At 35.9% G+C, this 17,447-nt stretch overlaps 1 protein-coding gene across 2 annotated transcripts in view; it reads right to left on the reverse strand.

The window, feature by feature from the left end:
- Nucleotides 1–829: 829 nt before the first annotated feature.
- Nucleotides 830–17,447, reverse strand: part of EPYC (epiphycan) — a 29,002-nt gene continuing 12,384 nt past the window's right edge. Inside the window, exons 3-7 of one of the 2 annotated variants that reach the window (XM_080391404.1) lie at nt 9,789–9,942; nt 6,927–7,052; nt 5,356–5,558; nt 3,697–3,792; nt 830–2,024 (exon numbers count right to left, since the gene is read on the reverse strand). In XM_080391404.1, the coding sequence (XP_080247530.1) occupies nt 1,854–2,024; nt 3,697–3,792; nt 5,356–5,558; nt 6,927–7,052; nt 9,789–9,942 (750 nt within the window). In that variant the 3' untranslated portion in view covers nt 830–1,853. Of the gene's footprint in view, nt 2,025–3,696; nt 3,793–5,355; nt 5,559–6,926; nt 7,086–9,788; nt 9,943–17,447 lie in introns of both variants that reach the window. The other variant, XM_080391403.1, reaches the window with a different exon arrangement.

Below are 17,447 nucleotides of genomic sequence, written 5' to 3' on the forward strand. Positions count from 1 at the left end.
ACACAGTCCCGCTGGTTGAGATTTTAGACCTGAAATGAAGTCTGTAGCTCAGAAGGTGTTTTTAAAACCATTGACCTTTCAGTTCCTATTAGAAAGAACTGGAGAGTGGAAGGAAAATATTTTCTCAGCTGTAAAAGCATGCATCTAAGAGCAACTCATGTCTTCGGAAGGAAATGCTAAAATGAAGATAGCTGTTTTTTTACAGTCTGTTCTGTGTAAGTGTCTGAAAACAAAAAATATTTTAAGCAGAAGCTAAGAGTCCGGCTGTTATGCTTGATTTGGTTTTTTTTCACCTATCTAGATTTTAAGTAAGACTAGCAATTTGGTAAAGGTACAGTCATAAAAACACAGTCTTTGTAGCCTTCTGTACTTCATCAACTTTGATTTTAGCCTGTCTGAGATTGTGGCGTAAAAACCTGCTGTTCTTTTTCCCCATGTGTTTTCTTCTGGAAAGTGGCAGTGAGGGTGAAGAATGTGTTCTCTGTGAACAGTTTCCATTGCCTGCCCCAACAGAAATTTAGCAAATAAGATGCATTTACATTTTAAATGAACATGTATGTTCAGTTAGATAAAAGGGAACTTTGATATTCAAGGAATACCAGGTTGTGTAAGTGGAAGGATTTGTTGTGTTTGATGGGGATCTTTTTAGCTGAAGTCTTTCACCAAACCTTTTACACTGAAGATGTGCAAGTGGTATTTGCTGCTTGTCACTGTAGAATAGAATGAGCAACTACCTATGTTCTATCTAGTGGATCTTTCCTGGCGGCTTTTTCTCTAGAAAAATGAATTAAAGATCCAACCCCCCCCACCCCAACCCCCCCCCCCCCCCCCCACTCCCCCACCCCCGCAAAAGGAAAAGAGTTCAAATGATCCAGAGGGAGGTAATCTCCTAATCGTTAACTGGTCAGGCTTTTAAACAATAAAGCAGAAAAACTCAGCACAATTGCTTCAAATAATTGGAAACTGAGCCATGGCTCCACAACATATGTGAGTTGGGTATCTGGATTCTGGTCCTTAGTATATTGAACTATAATATTTTGTATGACTGTAAATATGTCAAGGGGAGTTTTTTTCCACTTCCTGTGCAGAATAAGGTTCAATATTTTTAAAATAGGGTATTTTAGATGGGATTTTTATTAGCTAGATAATCTAGCAGGCAAGGTTCTTAAAGATACAGAAAACAGATTTGGGTCTCATCGGCATTAGAAAGACCAACTATTACTGCAAAGATATAAACAAATAGTTTATGTACTTTTAGGGGGTAATCTGATACAAGTTTAAGCTCTATATTTCATTATTAATTCAAGGAAATATTCTGTTTTCTAAAAAAACCCATGGTTTTGGAACATTGCTTTGGAACATTTCCCCAGATGAAGAGACCTTTAAAGAAAGAATTAGAAAAATGGATGTGTCTCTGAGAGAAAAATATATTAATTAAATGAAAAGGGGATAAATATCCAATTTGACACACATTTTATTTTTATTTCTTTATTTATTATACTATAGTTAGATTTTAACATATAAAATCATTTAACTTTAGAATTCATACTTTTGATCTGAGCAATTTGGTAGAAAATTTTGCATTTACATTGAACTTATGGCTTTCAATACAGTGTTTATAGTGAAATATTTTTCTTGATATTGCTATACAACTTACAGTTGGGTAGATAATGGAGCTGTCTTTTAGCATTTCATATTATTCTTTGTATCTCAATAATTGATTTCATTATAATAGAAATATTTCCAAAATTAATGAGATTTGAAAAAATGCATCTCGCGTAGTGTAGCAGCAAGTTAATATTTTGTTTTTCAGGATTCTTACAGCGTAGGACAGTATTGGCTTCTGTCAAAGCTTAGATGAGGTTACCAACTGGCAAACGGGGTAGACACATGTATGCATAAGGTGTTTTGCTCAGGTTGATGGGATTACCATCCAGTCTGATGTCTTCAAGAGCCCTACGTACGTAAGTAAAATCTTTCATTTTGCAGAATGTGTCTTCATGCATCTCTCGAATGTTATTGTTCTAAGAAAGAAAGGGGGGGAAAAAAAGTACTATCAAAATAGTTGCCTTAAAGTAATTTTTTACCACTTAAAGAACAATTTATGGATGTATTTTCAGTGCCTAGAGAGATACTTGTTTGAACCCAAGGGACCAGATTGTTGCTGCATGTCATCAACAAAGAAATCTTCCAAGCAGGGAAAACATTTCTTGACCAGTGCAGAGCTGCAAAACTAAGTAGCTCAAACCATGTAGCACAGACAGGCTTTGCAAGAGGGGCCTAGCAGAAGTATAGAGCATTTTCATTTCTGGGATCATAATGAAAAGCCTTATTAATGCAAATTGGAACCAGTATAGGCCAGTCCAAAAATCATAGAACCATAATTATCATCCTGACAGCTTGATATGCCTCAACCTACAAAGGAACAAATCTACAGCTTGATCTGTGATAAATTTCTTTCCCCCAGGCCCTCTCACATTAGTTTAACCCACATCTGTACATATACAGGGAAAATTGAATGCTTTAGGTTTTATTTCTTTGATTTAAATTCCTCTTATATACCCTATCTTCACTGAACTTATGTTCTTGAAGTGAAGCATTTTCAACAATGAGTTGCTAGAATACAATATTGTCTGGAAATTGAGACTAAAAAGGTCATCTCCTGAAATGAGAGCTAGCTGTCTGAAAGTTTTTCCCTTCTCCATTCCTTTGCTAGTCAGAAATTGATGTGGAAAAAAGCCCAGCTTGCTAGCTTTGGTCTGTAGCACATAGCACTGCATATTTAATTTAAAGGCATGGTCAGGTGAAAAAAATAGTCTGCTAGTGGGCAGAGCATTTCTATAGATTTATTTATGGAAAGATAGCTTTGATCTGTAGCACATAGCACTGAATATTTAATTTAAAGGCATGGTCAGGTAAAAAAAATAGTCTGCTAGCAGGCAGAACATTTCTATAGATTTATTTATGGAAAGATAGACATCAAATTATATATGGTACATCAGGTTATTTATTCAAAGGCTTTTTGCCGTATTATATAATAAATAACATCTTCTGATAATCAAAACTGGGCATTGGTACTAGAGGAGATAAAGGGAAAGAAGCAGAGTCAGAAAAGGTTAAAAGGAAGAATTCAGAAACAAAGGTTTAGGTAAAAGCAAACAACAACAAAAATAAAGGATTACAGAAAGATGATGGATGGGATGTTCCAATGTAGTCAAATGGAAAAGTCTGGCTGAAAAAATACTAGCAACTGGGAATAACCTTTATTGAGAGAACGAAGTGCACTGGGTATAAATGCAACCAATATGTAAAGCAACTCTCTTTGTGTATCTAAAATTATTCCTTTTAGAAGATTTGTATGAGCAGTGTGAGGGATTTCTGCCTCTGAAGTCTCTAAGACTAATTTTGTTCTTGACAGCTGTGAACATAGCTTTAATCTGTACTAACATTAAATCTAGGGTTTTATGTTTGAAAAATATTGTACTACAAATTCTAATAACTAATGTTTAGCTGAGCTAGATTTTACTTTGCTCAAATACTGCATTCACTAGTTAATTGTGTGTTTACAATAGTTTGTTTAGTCAAGTAAGTACACTTTTGGATAAACAGAAGAAACAAAACAAGACAATAGTTACCCTGTCCAGTTTTACTTACTATGTGAACATGACACATAAAACCATTACTTTTGTAGCCTACCTGAAGATGAAGAGCTTGCAGACTTTCAGGGAGTGGCAATGGAATGTGATCCAAGTTATTGTCAGTGATGTAAAGATGCTGCAGTTCATGCAGATCCTAAAGGATGAATGGGAAAGGCAGGGAAAATGACAGACATTTCTGAAATTCTCTAGCAAGTAAGTCTGTAATCTATCACTGCAATGAGCACTGATGAATACTAACACATTTTATTTCAGCATGATATAGTTGAAAAGGCAGAAATTCAAAGACACTCATGAACTTTTATTTGCATAGGCTGAGAACAGTTGCTGTTAAAAATTAGGTGTTTACTTTAAAAAGAAAGGAAAGAAAATGCCAAGTCTAGAGACTTAATAATTTATATAATTTGTTCTGTGAAATTACATCTTTTACAAAAATGGAAAATACTGCCTTTCCCAGTCATTATGCACAAAGGCTTCCTATTCTGTCTGTTTCTTTGCTTTTTTGACAGACTTACTCAATTTTGCAGAATTGTCTTGGTACTGAAGCAAATTATAAATGCATAAGAAAAGCCTGAGCTAAAAATAAATTCAGCATTTCATTTGAAAAGGTAAATATTTTTTTTTTCCTTGACTCAGTGGAAGAAGGAGCTTCATCTGATCATTATAACATAGCAGGATATACACTTGACTAGGTCAATAAGGCTCAGCAGAATACTTTAAATTTTGTCCCCTTTTCACACACACAAGTTATCATAGAATCTAAATACTTTGCATTCAGTGTTCTAGTTTAATTCCCACTGACAGAACTCTGAGATATCAGAGTGAAGGTTCTTGGCAAATATGGAAAATAAAGGCTGAGAGTCCTTCATGGCTAAAATCAGGAGAGTGCTGATGAGAAGAGTGCTAGGTCAGAGTCTCAATCTGGGGGACTGAGTTTTGCTTATCATTCCCATTCCCAACACCTGCCTTAGGTTGAAAGGGGAAAGAATGGGAGAAAATATCTGATTCAGTTACTGCTGTTGCTTGCTTCCTTAAGAACCTGTCTTCCTAAGGAGGAATTTGGAGATGGCTGGTTACAACTATCTTCTTAGATGCAATGTAAAAGTCAATCTGAGCCAGGTCTAACATATGAAGCTAGCTGTATCCTATATCCCATAATGACTTCAGATTTCACATGCAGTTAGGAGCAGTACATGGCTACCTCTCTCCACCAAAATTCTCACGGAAGGACTTTTGGAAACTCAGAGGTTCCAATTTTCCTGCTTTTCAAGGTGGAAAGGAAGTGTATACATTTAGTGAATACTCTAGCAAATTCCCATGTAGATATATGGTAGAGTAAGTCTGAAGCAGCAGCATCCATAGCTTTGGCCTTCCCTCTTGCCTTCTTGTTTTAAGGGAACATCAAGCTGCTTTCTGGAGCCCTGCTAGGCACGTGGATGGTTGGATCATAGATACAAACATAGTGTGCCATCGCATCTTTTGTGTGGATCTTTGTCAAGAAGAATAAAAAGGGTTCTCAAATCCAGTAGGTAGGACTCATACGTCTTGCTCCATCTTTACATATTACCGAGTAGCCAGAACAGTCATGGTGCCTATAGTCTTAAAAGTTTTACTACTGTAGAGGGACACTAAGGCTGCTCTTCTAAGTGCATCCTTTGGAGACAGGAAGAAAAGATTTTCCCATCACACCCAGACTTACTTTAAATGCCTCATTACGTATTCCTTTACGACCAAGCCTGTTCTTACTGACATCAATGAATGTTAAGGTAGATGGTAACTCAGGGAGTTTCCTTATCCTATTGTCACGGAGGACCAGCTCCTTAAGTTGAGGCAATCTCTGGAAGGCATCATCATGGATCTCTGATATAAAGTTTGCAGTCAAATCAATCCTCCTTAAATCGTCTGGCAGAGAAATAAGAACAACAAGCATGTAAGAATGCATTTCCTGAAAGTTTTGAAAAAGAAAAAGGTAAATGGGTTATCTACATTACAAGTGAACTTTTTTTGAAGTTAATAGTTTTTAAATGTCTGTGTGTTCTGGGAATCCTTTAAATGGTTTATCTTTTGGAAACATAACATTCAAAGGGAAATAAACATATTCTCTACCACCTTGTTCCACATATCTATTTTCAACTTTTTCTTAATGAATGAAGTTTGATATATTTTTTTTTCTAAAATACACTGAAACACTTTTTCCAATTAAAAAAAGAAAGAAAATGAAATTTGCTTTTGTCAAAAGAGAATGATGTCTAAATATCAGTGCATTAACGTGCATTAATTTTAAATGTATTATTCTGCAGCCAACTTCTATTTTCCACCCAGAATGTTGTTAATGATTATTTTATTTTCTTTTATGATTATTGTATTTTTATGCTAACAGTATATTTTGGCCTAATACATTTTCTCTGTTCTTATTGTTTATTCTCCCTTTTTATATATACCAATTGTGTTCCTTCCAAACCTTCATGTTGGTTTGGGCAAGCCAAACCCTTATAGTTTTCTTTCATGAAAGGATCTTTGCATTCCCCTGAATTACTGTAGTAACCTTTTTTGGCACTGATTTCACACATCTCATAATGAAATCAGCAAACTTTAGTTACGCAAAGTTAGGTCTAAAAAAAACCAAAAAAAATGTGGCTTGATATTCCAAGTGGTAAGTGTATAACAAACCCTATCCCTAAACAGGGTAGGCTTAGTACTTCCTGAAAAATCTCTTATCTTTAAGACTTTTAAGTAGGAAATGTGAAAATATAAATTCCCCGGGTCACCAATTTTGGCCAGCTTTAGGCCACAAATGGTTTTGGAGTAGCAGTTTTCATTTACTGAAGCTTTTCCTAGGTAATTCTGGAGTAAACCAATGAACATATACTTTAAAGGTAAAGTTTACAGGTAAAATTTAAAGGTAAAATTATTTTCACATAGATACTTTGCAAATATTTGAAAGCATGTCTACCTTTGAAACGGTCTTGTTTAGGGAAACAGTACTTTCTAATACGCTATAAATGTTCTATGAGGTTTCGGGTTTTTCTACCTTTCTAAAACTGATTATAAGTAACAGCAGAAAGACAGATGAACTTTGTAATAGAGAATATGCATTTGAAGTACTGACCTTTATGTTCAAAAGCAGCAAACCACTTTTCCATATGTGCATTTATGTGCATAACCCTACCATCATCAAGCATTATATAAAAAGAATCAATATGTCTTAGATTACTGTGAGCCAGAAATAATAGAAATTAAAGCTAATTGTAACAACACTGCTATCCATACTTAAGTTAGCAAAGTCATTTCTCTTGATCTTCCTGATTCTGTTGTAGCGTGAGTAGAAATACGTTGTTTTTTTAGGCAATGGTGGAACAGCATCAAGCTCGTGGTCATCACAGTAGACTGTGGTCCCTAGGCATGTACACAAAAGGCAAGTGGGAAGACCTATCAAAGAATTTAAAAGAAAATAGTTTGTTCTAAAAAAAAAGTCAATTACTACAATGACATGCTCACCTAAGCACATAATTATAAGATTTTATCGATAATAAAGTTCACTCCCATTCTTTTTTGATCAACACATCGTATAAATTCAGCAAGTGATTAAATTCTGCTTAAAAGTAATTTTTTTTTTCCTGCCTGTGCCAGATAAAAGGCCATTTAAGTTGTTCTAATACAGTGTTGCTTGGTCTATAACAATAGAATATTAGGTGACAGCAGCCAACAAAAGATCAATTTCCCCTAAGCTGTCAAGTGTGCACTTTCATCTCGATGGAGAAATAACAGCTGATGACTGAAACTTGTATTATTTTCCAAGTTCAGTTTTGTAGATAGTACTTCTGAATAATTTAAAAGGAAATTGATATTTTCCCACAGAGCTATGGCAAAGAACCCCAATTTCTTTTGCACGTTGTTTAATTATGTTTTCTGATTCAGAAATTCAGCATCCTGAAAAATTTCTCTATCAGTCTGAGTTAAGGTAACTTGGAGACCATGTTAACAAAGCATTTGTTTACCACCAGAAGTTCATTAAAATGAAAAATTAGGCCATTTCATCTCAGTCATAGACCAGCATGAATACCATGCACGCAAAAGTTTATTTTGATGGTACTGTTCAAATTTGGTGAGAATTGTGACACTGACTGTTTTTTCTGAATGTAATTTTCAGTACGAAAAGTTGTTAGTTGCTGTGTGTATTGAATTTTTGATACAACTGTTCTTTGATTAGGGATATAAATCAGCATATCTGTTTCTCAGTTTTTAATCTTATAGAAATACTTTTCTGTTTCATGTTTTCTTCCTCATTGCAACAGATGTCTGGTCATTTGTTCTGGTTACTTTATAGAATAGTAGCATAAATAATGAGTATGAAAATGTTTTTCTTGCAGATTAATTTTTTCTACAGGTAAGTTATGGCTACATGGAAGATTTGCCTTCTCAGTCTTGTGTCAAATACCAACAGGCAGCATTATCTAACTGAAGGGCAGGCTATACAGGTCGTGTATTCTCAGGCAAGATTAAAGAATCAGTGACTAGACTACTCTATTTGAGAATCTCTACTTAGACATCCAGGAAAAACAATTCTGGAGAGGTAAGACTCTTTTAATACTTTCCCTAAGTTCCTTCACAGAACAGTTTAAATTAGCTACAGGGAGCAAGCCTGAGACAGGGAAAAAATAAATTGTCACATCTTGTACCATTCCAGGAAACCTAGACCTAAAGGAACGTAGAGGTTAGGGTGGCTGATGTTTTTTTGAACTATTACAACATAGTACAGGAAGAGAGTTTCCCCTTCTGTCTTATTTTTTGACCTTGGAGGAGTGGTATTTGTCACCTATGGCTGGTGTAGACTGAAAAAAGGCAGATGTATGGGGAAGGATTCAAAAGATATCAACAAGAAAAATGAACTTGGCTTGATGTTCCTGAGCCTTGTAGTCTTCTATCCAGTACCAAGCCAAGAACAGCAGCAACATCTGGCAGGAAAATATGTTGCTAAAAAGAAATAAAGACACAAAAAAGATCTGACTTGATATGTTACCACCTTGACCCTCCCATGCATTCTTTAGTTGATGCACAAGTTGATTTGCATTCAGTGCTCAAAAACGTTGACAGATACAGGATTCATATGTAATATTTATGTGAAATGTTTTGTAATATCCTGCAGCTTTCAAAAATGAAGAAAATTGTATTTTTTTTCATAACGCTCCTGGGAAATTCTAATTTCCATTTTACTTTTTTTGTCTTGATGGGTGTATATTTTTTTGCTTGGTCAAGGCTGACTAGTAATATGTATAAAAACAAGACTAGGAATGATTAACTTCACTAAACACACAATTTTGGAAGCATGAACTCTTCCCCCCCCTCTCCCCACTCATTTCATTTGTCTTCCGTGACACTCAGTTATAGTGTTAGGCATAGTAAAGAGTAGGATTTTCCTCTTGTTGTATGTTGCTCACCACAAAACACTAAGGCCCATCACAGCAGTGGATAACTAATGAACTTCAATTGCAAGTTTAGAGTAGCTGCTGACAAATGCCAGTTATTAGCATCACAATGTTTGTATGGGAGAGGGACAGATTGTGTTTTACAATCTTAAATCCCTTGTGAGATGCAGAAAGCTCTTATTTCACTATAGCTAGTCAGAAGGATAGAAAATCAGCTTTGCCTAAAATTTCTAAATAGCCCATTTCCTAAGTTTCACAGTTTCTAATTTTCACGGTCAAAAATTCTTCAACATTTAAATTATATTTTGTATGAACACATTTATAAAAACCATGTAACACATCATTATAATATAAAGTTATTTGGTGATGATATTGAAATTGAAGTCAATAAAAAAGTACTGGTGGCATTTGCCAACCATTAGCAAATTTTTAAGTTGTAAGTGTCTAAGTGTTAAATAAAATTTTATTTCAAAAAAATCTTCATTGGCACAGTTATTTTCATAGTGAAATAGTGTGGAAATGTTTTAACTAGGTACCTATCCGACTTCAGAGCTTTCAAGGTAGGTATACTATACCTCTTTTCAGTAAGAGAGGTACAGAAATACACCTCCTCTTCAGTAATAGAGGTAGACATTCATAAGCAAATAAAGTGGGTTCACTCAAAGCAAAGCTACACATGCAAAACTCATTTCTCTTTCCTACTAACCGTCTTGAGTTTGGGGCCCAAGAACCCCAGACCCCTGTGCTGAAAACCCATCAATTAATTTTGGCGTTGATGCTTCCTCCTCAAGTTCTTCTGTCAATGGTGCAGAAGAATAACTCTCTTGAATTATAGAAGGTAGTGCTGTCCAAATCTCTGTCTAGGGAAAATTAAGATGGAACAGGAAATGTTACTGTTTACTTCCACTGGCAGCTGTTCATCTTCCAGTTGCTCATATTCTCCCACTAGAGGTCACGTATGTTCTAAGGTTTATTGCTTGAGCTGCATTTTATCCGGCAGCTATAATGAATTCTGATGATGTGTCAACAATACATAGAACTCCAACATACTTACCCTTTTTTCGTCTCCATGTTTTAAATGTATGCGCTTATGCATATACTTCATTAGCAAGAACATGTACTAACAAAATGAGTTTTCCACATTTATTTAAAGCTAAATTAGATTTGTAATAAAAAAAATGATATATTTGGTGTTACTTATCTAAAGCTAAATTAGTTTTGTGATAAAAAAATTTATATATTTGGTGTTACAAAGGAAAATTTGCTGTGAAGCATCAGAAAGGTATAAGTCATATTACCATAAAATTGTAAATTGTACCAGTATAAATCCAAATCAAATATAGCTGTGCAGGCTTTGTTTTGAGAACAGTAGCATGCCTTAAAAATCTTATTACCTAAGAATTCTGAACTCTAAGTTCATATACTACTTGCTAATATATAGACAGTGTTTTTGTCATTTTTTTTTCTGAATCTGAATATCAGAAGGCTCTGGTTAGCTTCAGTCATCAGTAGCTGCATTATATAGTAAGAAAAATTAAGAATATAAATAAAACATTTTAGATTAAATCTTTATATACAAAAATCGTATAAAATTTGGCCGACCTTTTCATGGAAATAGAAAACTCATTTTTTCTTCTCCACTCAACATAATTAGTCAAACCCATAAATTTCATTGTGTTAACTTTAATTCTAAAGATGCATTCTGTTGATTTTACTGTATAAGAACTTCAGGATAAAAATGAAGATGTAGCAATTTTCTTGCATTATATCACCCCTCCTAGAAAGAGTATTGCAGATTTGTGAGGCTTGTTGCAGAGGAGCCTATGTTTGCAAAGAGGCAGAGTGGTTTACTGTTATCACCCAGATACTGAGAATCCATTCTTGTGTGACCTTTGCAAGTTACTTTACCACTGTATCTTGATTTCCCCATGTGTAATAATATTGTTTGACCACACCAAGGCTTCCTTTGAAAATGCACTTTTTGGTTTTTAAGTCACAGACAATGAATTAGAGTCCTTATAGGACTTTGCACATCTTAGGTACTGTTTAAAAATTAGGTAATACACCCACCCCATGGGTGCTGCACCCCTATGCTGCAGTTAACACACCTTAGCCTGTATCTAAGGCATGAACAAAAATAGGAACTTTGGCACTTTATCCCAAGTGCAAAGGTACTGAAGCCTAAAATTATGCTTTAATAAAGATTTGCCTCCACTGCAGCTTCCTAGCACATCACCACCATAAAACTATGAAATCCTGAGTTTTGCACTTGACCAGTAAAGTCCCTTATTTGAGATCATCCCCCAGCTACTGCTGGTTTTGCTGTCTCCATGGAGAACTTGTTGTCAAAATCACTCACACTCGTGCTCATAATTTCTAGTTGTAAAAGATTGGTAAAAGTAGACGGCGTTCAGACCAAACAGGTGGTTAGGATTTTTTGAATTAGGTTTTCTATGTAGACTATACAAGTTAAAGGAACTAACACACCTGAGGTCAGCATGCCAAGCATGAGCAAAATTTTTGCTATATTCTGATCCCTGTTTGAATCTCTTAGCTTAACTGTATAATATTCAGCAAGTAGAGTTATTTTTGTCTTTTTATTCCCCGATAGGATAGATTTTAAATATTTTTGTGTGAAATACCTATATAATTTCATATGTGTCTATATATTTACCACAATTGTGGAAGAAAACACTTTACATTTCATAGTAGACTCACTGGATCTTTCAGTGTAACTATATAACATTACTAGGAGTATTAAATGTTATGATCCTGGGTTGCCTAAGAACATCTAAATAACCATCTAAAATCTACTTTTTGCAGAGAAAAAGTTCAGTTTAAGATATATAATGGCCATAGATTCAAACATTTTTGTGTCAATTAGTTTTACTAAAGACAGAGAATATGGAAACAATGAGAAACCAGGAAACACTCTGAATCTCACAGACTCAGATTTTGACTGAGCACACTTCAGGTTCTTTGTATATTCTTTAGTTGTAAGTCATAGATAGTATTGCTAAGTAGGGTTTATGGATAAAAATGCCCTGATACAGTTGCTAAGATCATAACTTTGCAAAATGCAGGGTGATCAGATGAGCAAAATGAACTTCAGCTGAACTGTGACTGAGTAACCTGTTGGTGTAAGGAAGGGTAAGGATGTACCTTGTTGCTTTGTGCAAATACACAATGTTCCCATCTGCAGCACTGACAGTAAGACAGCTTAACCAGGAATGGACTTGGGGACAAATCAAAAGAAGACTTTGGGAACAAAGGAAATGGGACAGATGTTCTCCGAATGGAGGAAGCCTAGAGGGAGAGATGCATTCCAGGCTTTTATTGACCCAGGGTAGTCCTGCACTAAAGTGCTTGCACATGCTCTCTACTTCTTCACCACTTTTGTGGAAATCAGATAAGAGTCCCTGTCCTGAAGTTTGGAACAAAATCTAGAGGTTCTGAGACCTATTAACAGCTTTATATGCATATTTTCTGGCAGTTCTACTGAAAATAATATTCTGGAGAAAGGCATTTTCAAGATACAGTTTGTAAACAGGCTTCAGACCTAAGATAATATTCTTTTCACTTCCCATGGGATTTGGGTCATCTACCCTGACTGCCACTTCTCTGAATATTTGAAGGCATACTTTATGGAACTTGTTAGCTTGGAATTTCTGATTTCCTTTATGCTTTCTCAGTTCTTAACTGATGAATCACTGTAGATGTTTGGTATCAAAGCAAAGGTATTAACTTATGATAATTCTGTTTCTAGACTGTTATCTCTCTCTTTTTATAGGAGGTTATCTACTTTTGGAGGTGCACAATTTAAAGCCTCCCCATAATTTCCTTGCCAATGTGCTAAATCTGGGTTCTAGAGTAACAGGTCCAAGGAGTTAGCATTGTTTCCTTGGATTCAGTCTCCTGCATATGACTATCATAAAAAATATGGATTATTACACTGAATTTAATGATGTTGCCATTTTTACACTGGTACAGGAGTAGGAGTTCACTGATATATGTGTATTACATACCAGACCCAGAGCATGAGCAATATTTGCTTGCTGTATGTAGGTTGGACTTGAACCAGTAACCTAAAGGTAAAAGTCTGTTTCTCATTATTGGTCATCCGATCCGTGCAGCTTTCTGTCAATCTGATAAATCATGCAAGATTGTAACAAGACAAAGATGTTTCTTGGACTATGTACTGTACAGAATGATCCTTCATCTTCCAGAGGTTTGTTTATTTTTGGCAACATGTACTTTACTGAAAAAATTGAAACATAAATGATTCTATATCACTTCATGGTATTATTTTCCATAGGGGGCTGGGGGTGGGATTGTATTTCCTTTGCTGCTCTAAGTAATATTCTTTATGAAAAATCTTAAAGCAGGAAGAATATTGTAGAGAAATATAATAAAGCATGTTTATTTTTGCCAATAGTTGCAAATCTTCAAATCATAATCAGCCTTGCAAGACAGATTTAATACATGGCATAAGAAAACACTGAAAGGGAATCGCATCGCCTACCTCTAGCCATCTAACTGTGTGGATAATAGTTACCCTATTCTGTCTTTGGAAAGAATCAAGAAATTTGGAGAATACCAGTGCAGAATATTAACCACAGAGCATGCCAAAGGAGAGCAGTATCTTTCCTAAGATTGCAGAGTATCTATTTTTTTCCCCATCCTATATTTATTCAATGTGACTACATTTACAAATGAAAATGCTTAATGTAGATAGCCAATTATGGGCACTTTCAGACCAGGGAGCACAGGAATCTGAACGTATCAATAAGCAATAAAATGCAGTTGGTAAAAGTTAACTCATAACTTCTGTCATTCATAGGCTAGACATTTAGTCTATGCTAGCATCCTTTCACAGTCAGCAGGTGGAAGTTCGGAAAAGCAGTTCCAGCTACTGACCACAGAGGCTTCTTTTAGGATGGGATCTTTAGGTATCTATCTCTCATCATTGGCTGAAAAGGAGGTGAAACAATTAAAAAGTTTTTAAGGTTAGAAACAGCTCAGGAGCCCAAGCTGTGAAAAGAAAAAGAAAGGTGAAAGAGTATCTGTGGGTAGGAGTCAGTACGGATGGAACAGAATAGAAATGTGCGAGTAACCTATATGAGAATTATGGACCCACATAATTTGTGCAAAGTAATAAAATACAGAAAATAAATAGATTTAAAGAGGTGAACAGCAAGGCTGGAAACCATCCGTTGCCACATTGATTTTCTGAGGTGGCGTAATTCCATTGGCAGATGTTTTGTCTATTGTTTTACATCTACATTGTTTAGGATAAAAGTTGATATATTACATGTAATAAGTTTAAATGCACAAGATAATATGAAGTGTGTCCTGTTTCAGTGTTTCTTTTACTGCAAAAAATATACTTAACAACACAATCAAATTTCAGAACTTAAAAGGAGATATTTTAAACTTGAAGGGACAGTTGTACCACACACTGACCCATCAAAAGGAACTACTTTCCCCCACAGCTGTTCTGAAACTACAAAAGACTTACAAGAAAATGTCTAATTATGGTAGAGGTTTTTGGTTTGTTTTCCTTTCCAAAAGTGGCTCATGCTTGTTTCTTCTTGAATTTTGAATTTAAGGTCTTCTTTCCTCCTATTGTTTTATCTTGAAGATAAATAGATCTGTGAGCCATTGCATGTTAATGCAATAACTACTTAGATTGCCAATTATGCACCTCAGATAAGTTGTCATATGCTACATACCTAAGTTCTGTGGAGAAAATAGTATAGTAAAACTCAGTGACATCTTGGGGAAGGAGAAGGTGATACTTGTTTACAACATTTCTAAGTAAACTGATTTTACCTACTCACATTCATTCTCTCAGATTTTAATAATTTGCACATGTCTACCCACATACTTCAACATACCTAAAAGTGTATGTGCAAGTGGTCTGGCCAGGATCACCTGTGTTCAACACAGAACACAAGGGACAGAAGCTACTGAGTCATTTTAGTGACTTGGGTTCTTCTTGACAAGCATTGAAAACTAAGCTTTGGACAGGTTTTTATCTCCTTTAAGATTCACCGGCTCTTATGGGGCAGTCTTTTTTGCAGTCTTGGATACTACAATATCCGTTAGTCATACACCAGGTTGCTGCCCATTGCCTCTTTTTCCTCACATTGAGAATGTGATTTAATGATGACTAACATGGAAATGAATGGTATATATTGTATTCCACAACGGTGTTTGCTGTCTGCTGGTGGTAGGGTGAAGAGTCTTCACTGAGAAGTCATCTGTGCTGTGATATTACCGGGGTGCAGGAGCTTTGATTTTGGCATAAAGAACACATTCCTCAGTTTTGCTGCTGGGAACAGTGTTCTGGAAGTGGTGCAGTTGGGTACAGTGTCCTTCATTATCAGTGCAGGCCATTCTTTTAATCCTTTAAGCCTTCTAAATTTTTTAAGTTATTTTGTTGTTTTTGCCAGGTCTTGCACACACACACATGCATAACTTTCCATTCATACTTCAGTCAGACCAACCTTAACATTAAGTTAGAGAGCTCTAGAGTTCTAACCCAGTTTTCTAGAAATTGTGGCTTCTGCCTTGGAAAATACAGGTAGGCCCTGAGGTTCTTTTAATTAGTCTTAGAAAAAGGAGTAGTCTTTTTATCACCTTGACCACAGAATATCCTAAATCTTCTTGTCCAAAAGCAGATCTGTCTATGTCGCATCTGATTTTAACTGAGTAAAAACATTTATGCTGCACAGCATAGCTACAGAGATTTTACTTACTAATCATGTTGTCTGAGAATGAAGAAATTCAATGTAAATGGAGCTAATCTGGATTTGCATGAGTACAAATGAAGTCAAAGTCTCATTCCAGTGCTGTATCTGAAATTACAGATTTTATTTCTAACACTCTGCTTTGAGGGCTATGTGATATCTAACTTAGCCTACAGCAGATGCTTTTCTTTGAAACAGTGCTGAAGTTTTGCAGGACATAAGATTTCAGAGAAATACGCCAGTTTTAGAAACCAGAATAGGTTTTTTTGCACTGTTATAAAGCACAGAAGGACTGAAAACTTGTCCCAGCTGTTTAATGGAGATTTCCACAGGAGCTGCTGCTGATCCAAGCCACAAAGTAGACATACACAGCCAGGCAAAGCTGGAGATCACCCAGATGACCAGAGTGTCTACGAAACATTGCCAACCCTCAGACCTGTACTGAGGAGCTGCCTCAGCTGCAATTCCAGTGCTCACTGTAAAGAGAGGGTTCAGGGTTCCAACCGTATTTCCTCATGCAGTCCAGGCAGACCAGGCACTGCTGGAGCTGAACATGATTTTGCCCAGTTCACCAGCCTGGCTTTTCCTAAATACACTGCGATTGCTTTGAATCTGAAGTATAACCAAACAGTGTTAGAAACATGAACAAAAAGGACAGGATTCACTATGTCATTGAATTTGAGGTCCTGTTTAGTCACTTAGTCTCCTTACACTCCTTGTGCAGACAGTGGAGAAAGAATCACCTCCTGAGGGAAGTTCAGCACACATACGTTGAGATTCAGCTCACTGAGGTGCCTGTCCATCTTCCTTTGGCTGTAAAGGAGGCAATATAGACCAAAAAACCTATATTTTTTACCAGACATCAGGGCCAAAGCCTGGTGTCAGATCTGCTCTTCCTCTCATTTCTACAGCTTGCAATGGAAAGACATGTCATCTGATTTGATCCAATCCAGAACAAGTGTATTGTCTGCAGTGATACTGATGTAGTGCTTGCAAGCTGCTGTATCTCACAACTAGAGAAATTTCTGATAGTTTAAGTTTTTCTTCATAGTGCAGACTGTTATGCTATATAGAAATGTCCTGTCAGTGTAAGATCGATTAGCAATCATTTAGTGAGAGGTCCAGGACATGAATCTGGTGCAAAGAAGAAAGTGCTGAGGACAGGGGCACAGGTAGTCCTGCCACCAGGAGTGACATTCTGCATCATAACAAGAAGCATTGCTACACAACTCTAAAAATAAGGAACACCAATATCATAAAAGGAACAATTACAATAATGGAAGGGGGTTTTTTGCACATTATTTTTTTTTGTCCTTCCTACTTCTTCTTGAATTTGTGGTCTGAATTTTATGTCCAGGATCAATAGCTGCAGCTATTTTATCCATGCTACTATTTACCTTTATATTAAGAAAGAGCTAAGTTGGGTGTGGAAGTTAAAAAAGTAGAAATTGAAAGTTGGTTCAAGCTTAGGACTCCTGTAAAGAAAGCCAGAGCCAAAACCACTTGAGAAATAACATTCAAAGTAAATTTTCAATCCCCAGATGTCTCTGATATCACAATAGGGATTATGCTGCTATGAAATATATACAATTACTGCAGTACCATTTCTTATA

This window comes from Falco punctatus (assembly GCF_963210335.1).
Source record: "Falco punctatus genome assembly, chromosome: 6".
NCBI lineage: Eukaryota > Metazoa > Chordata > Aves > Falconiformes > Falconidae > Falco > Falco punctatus.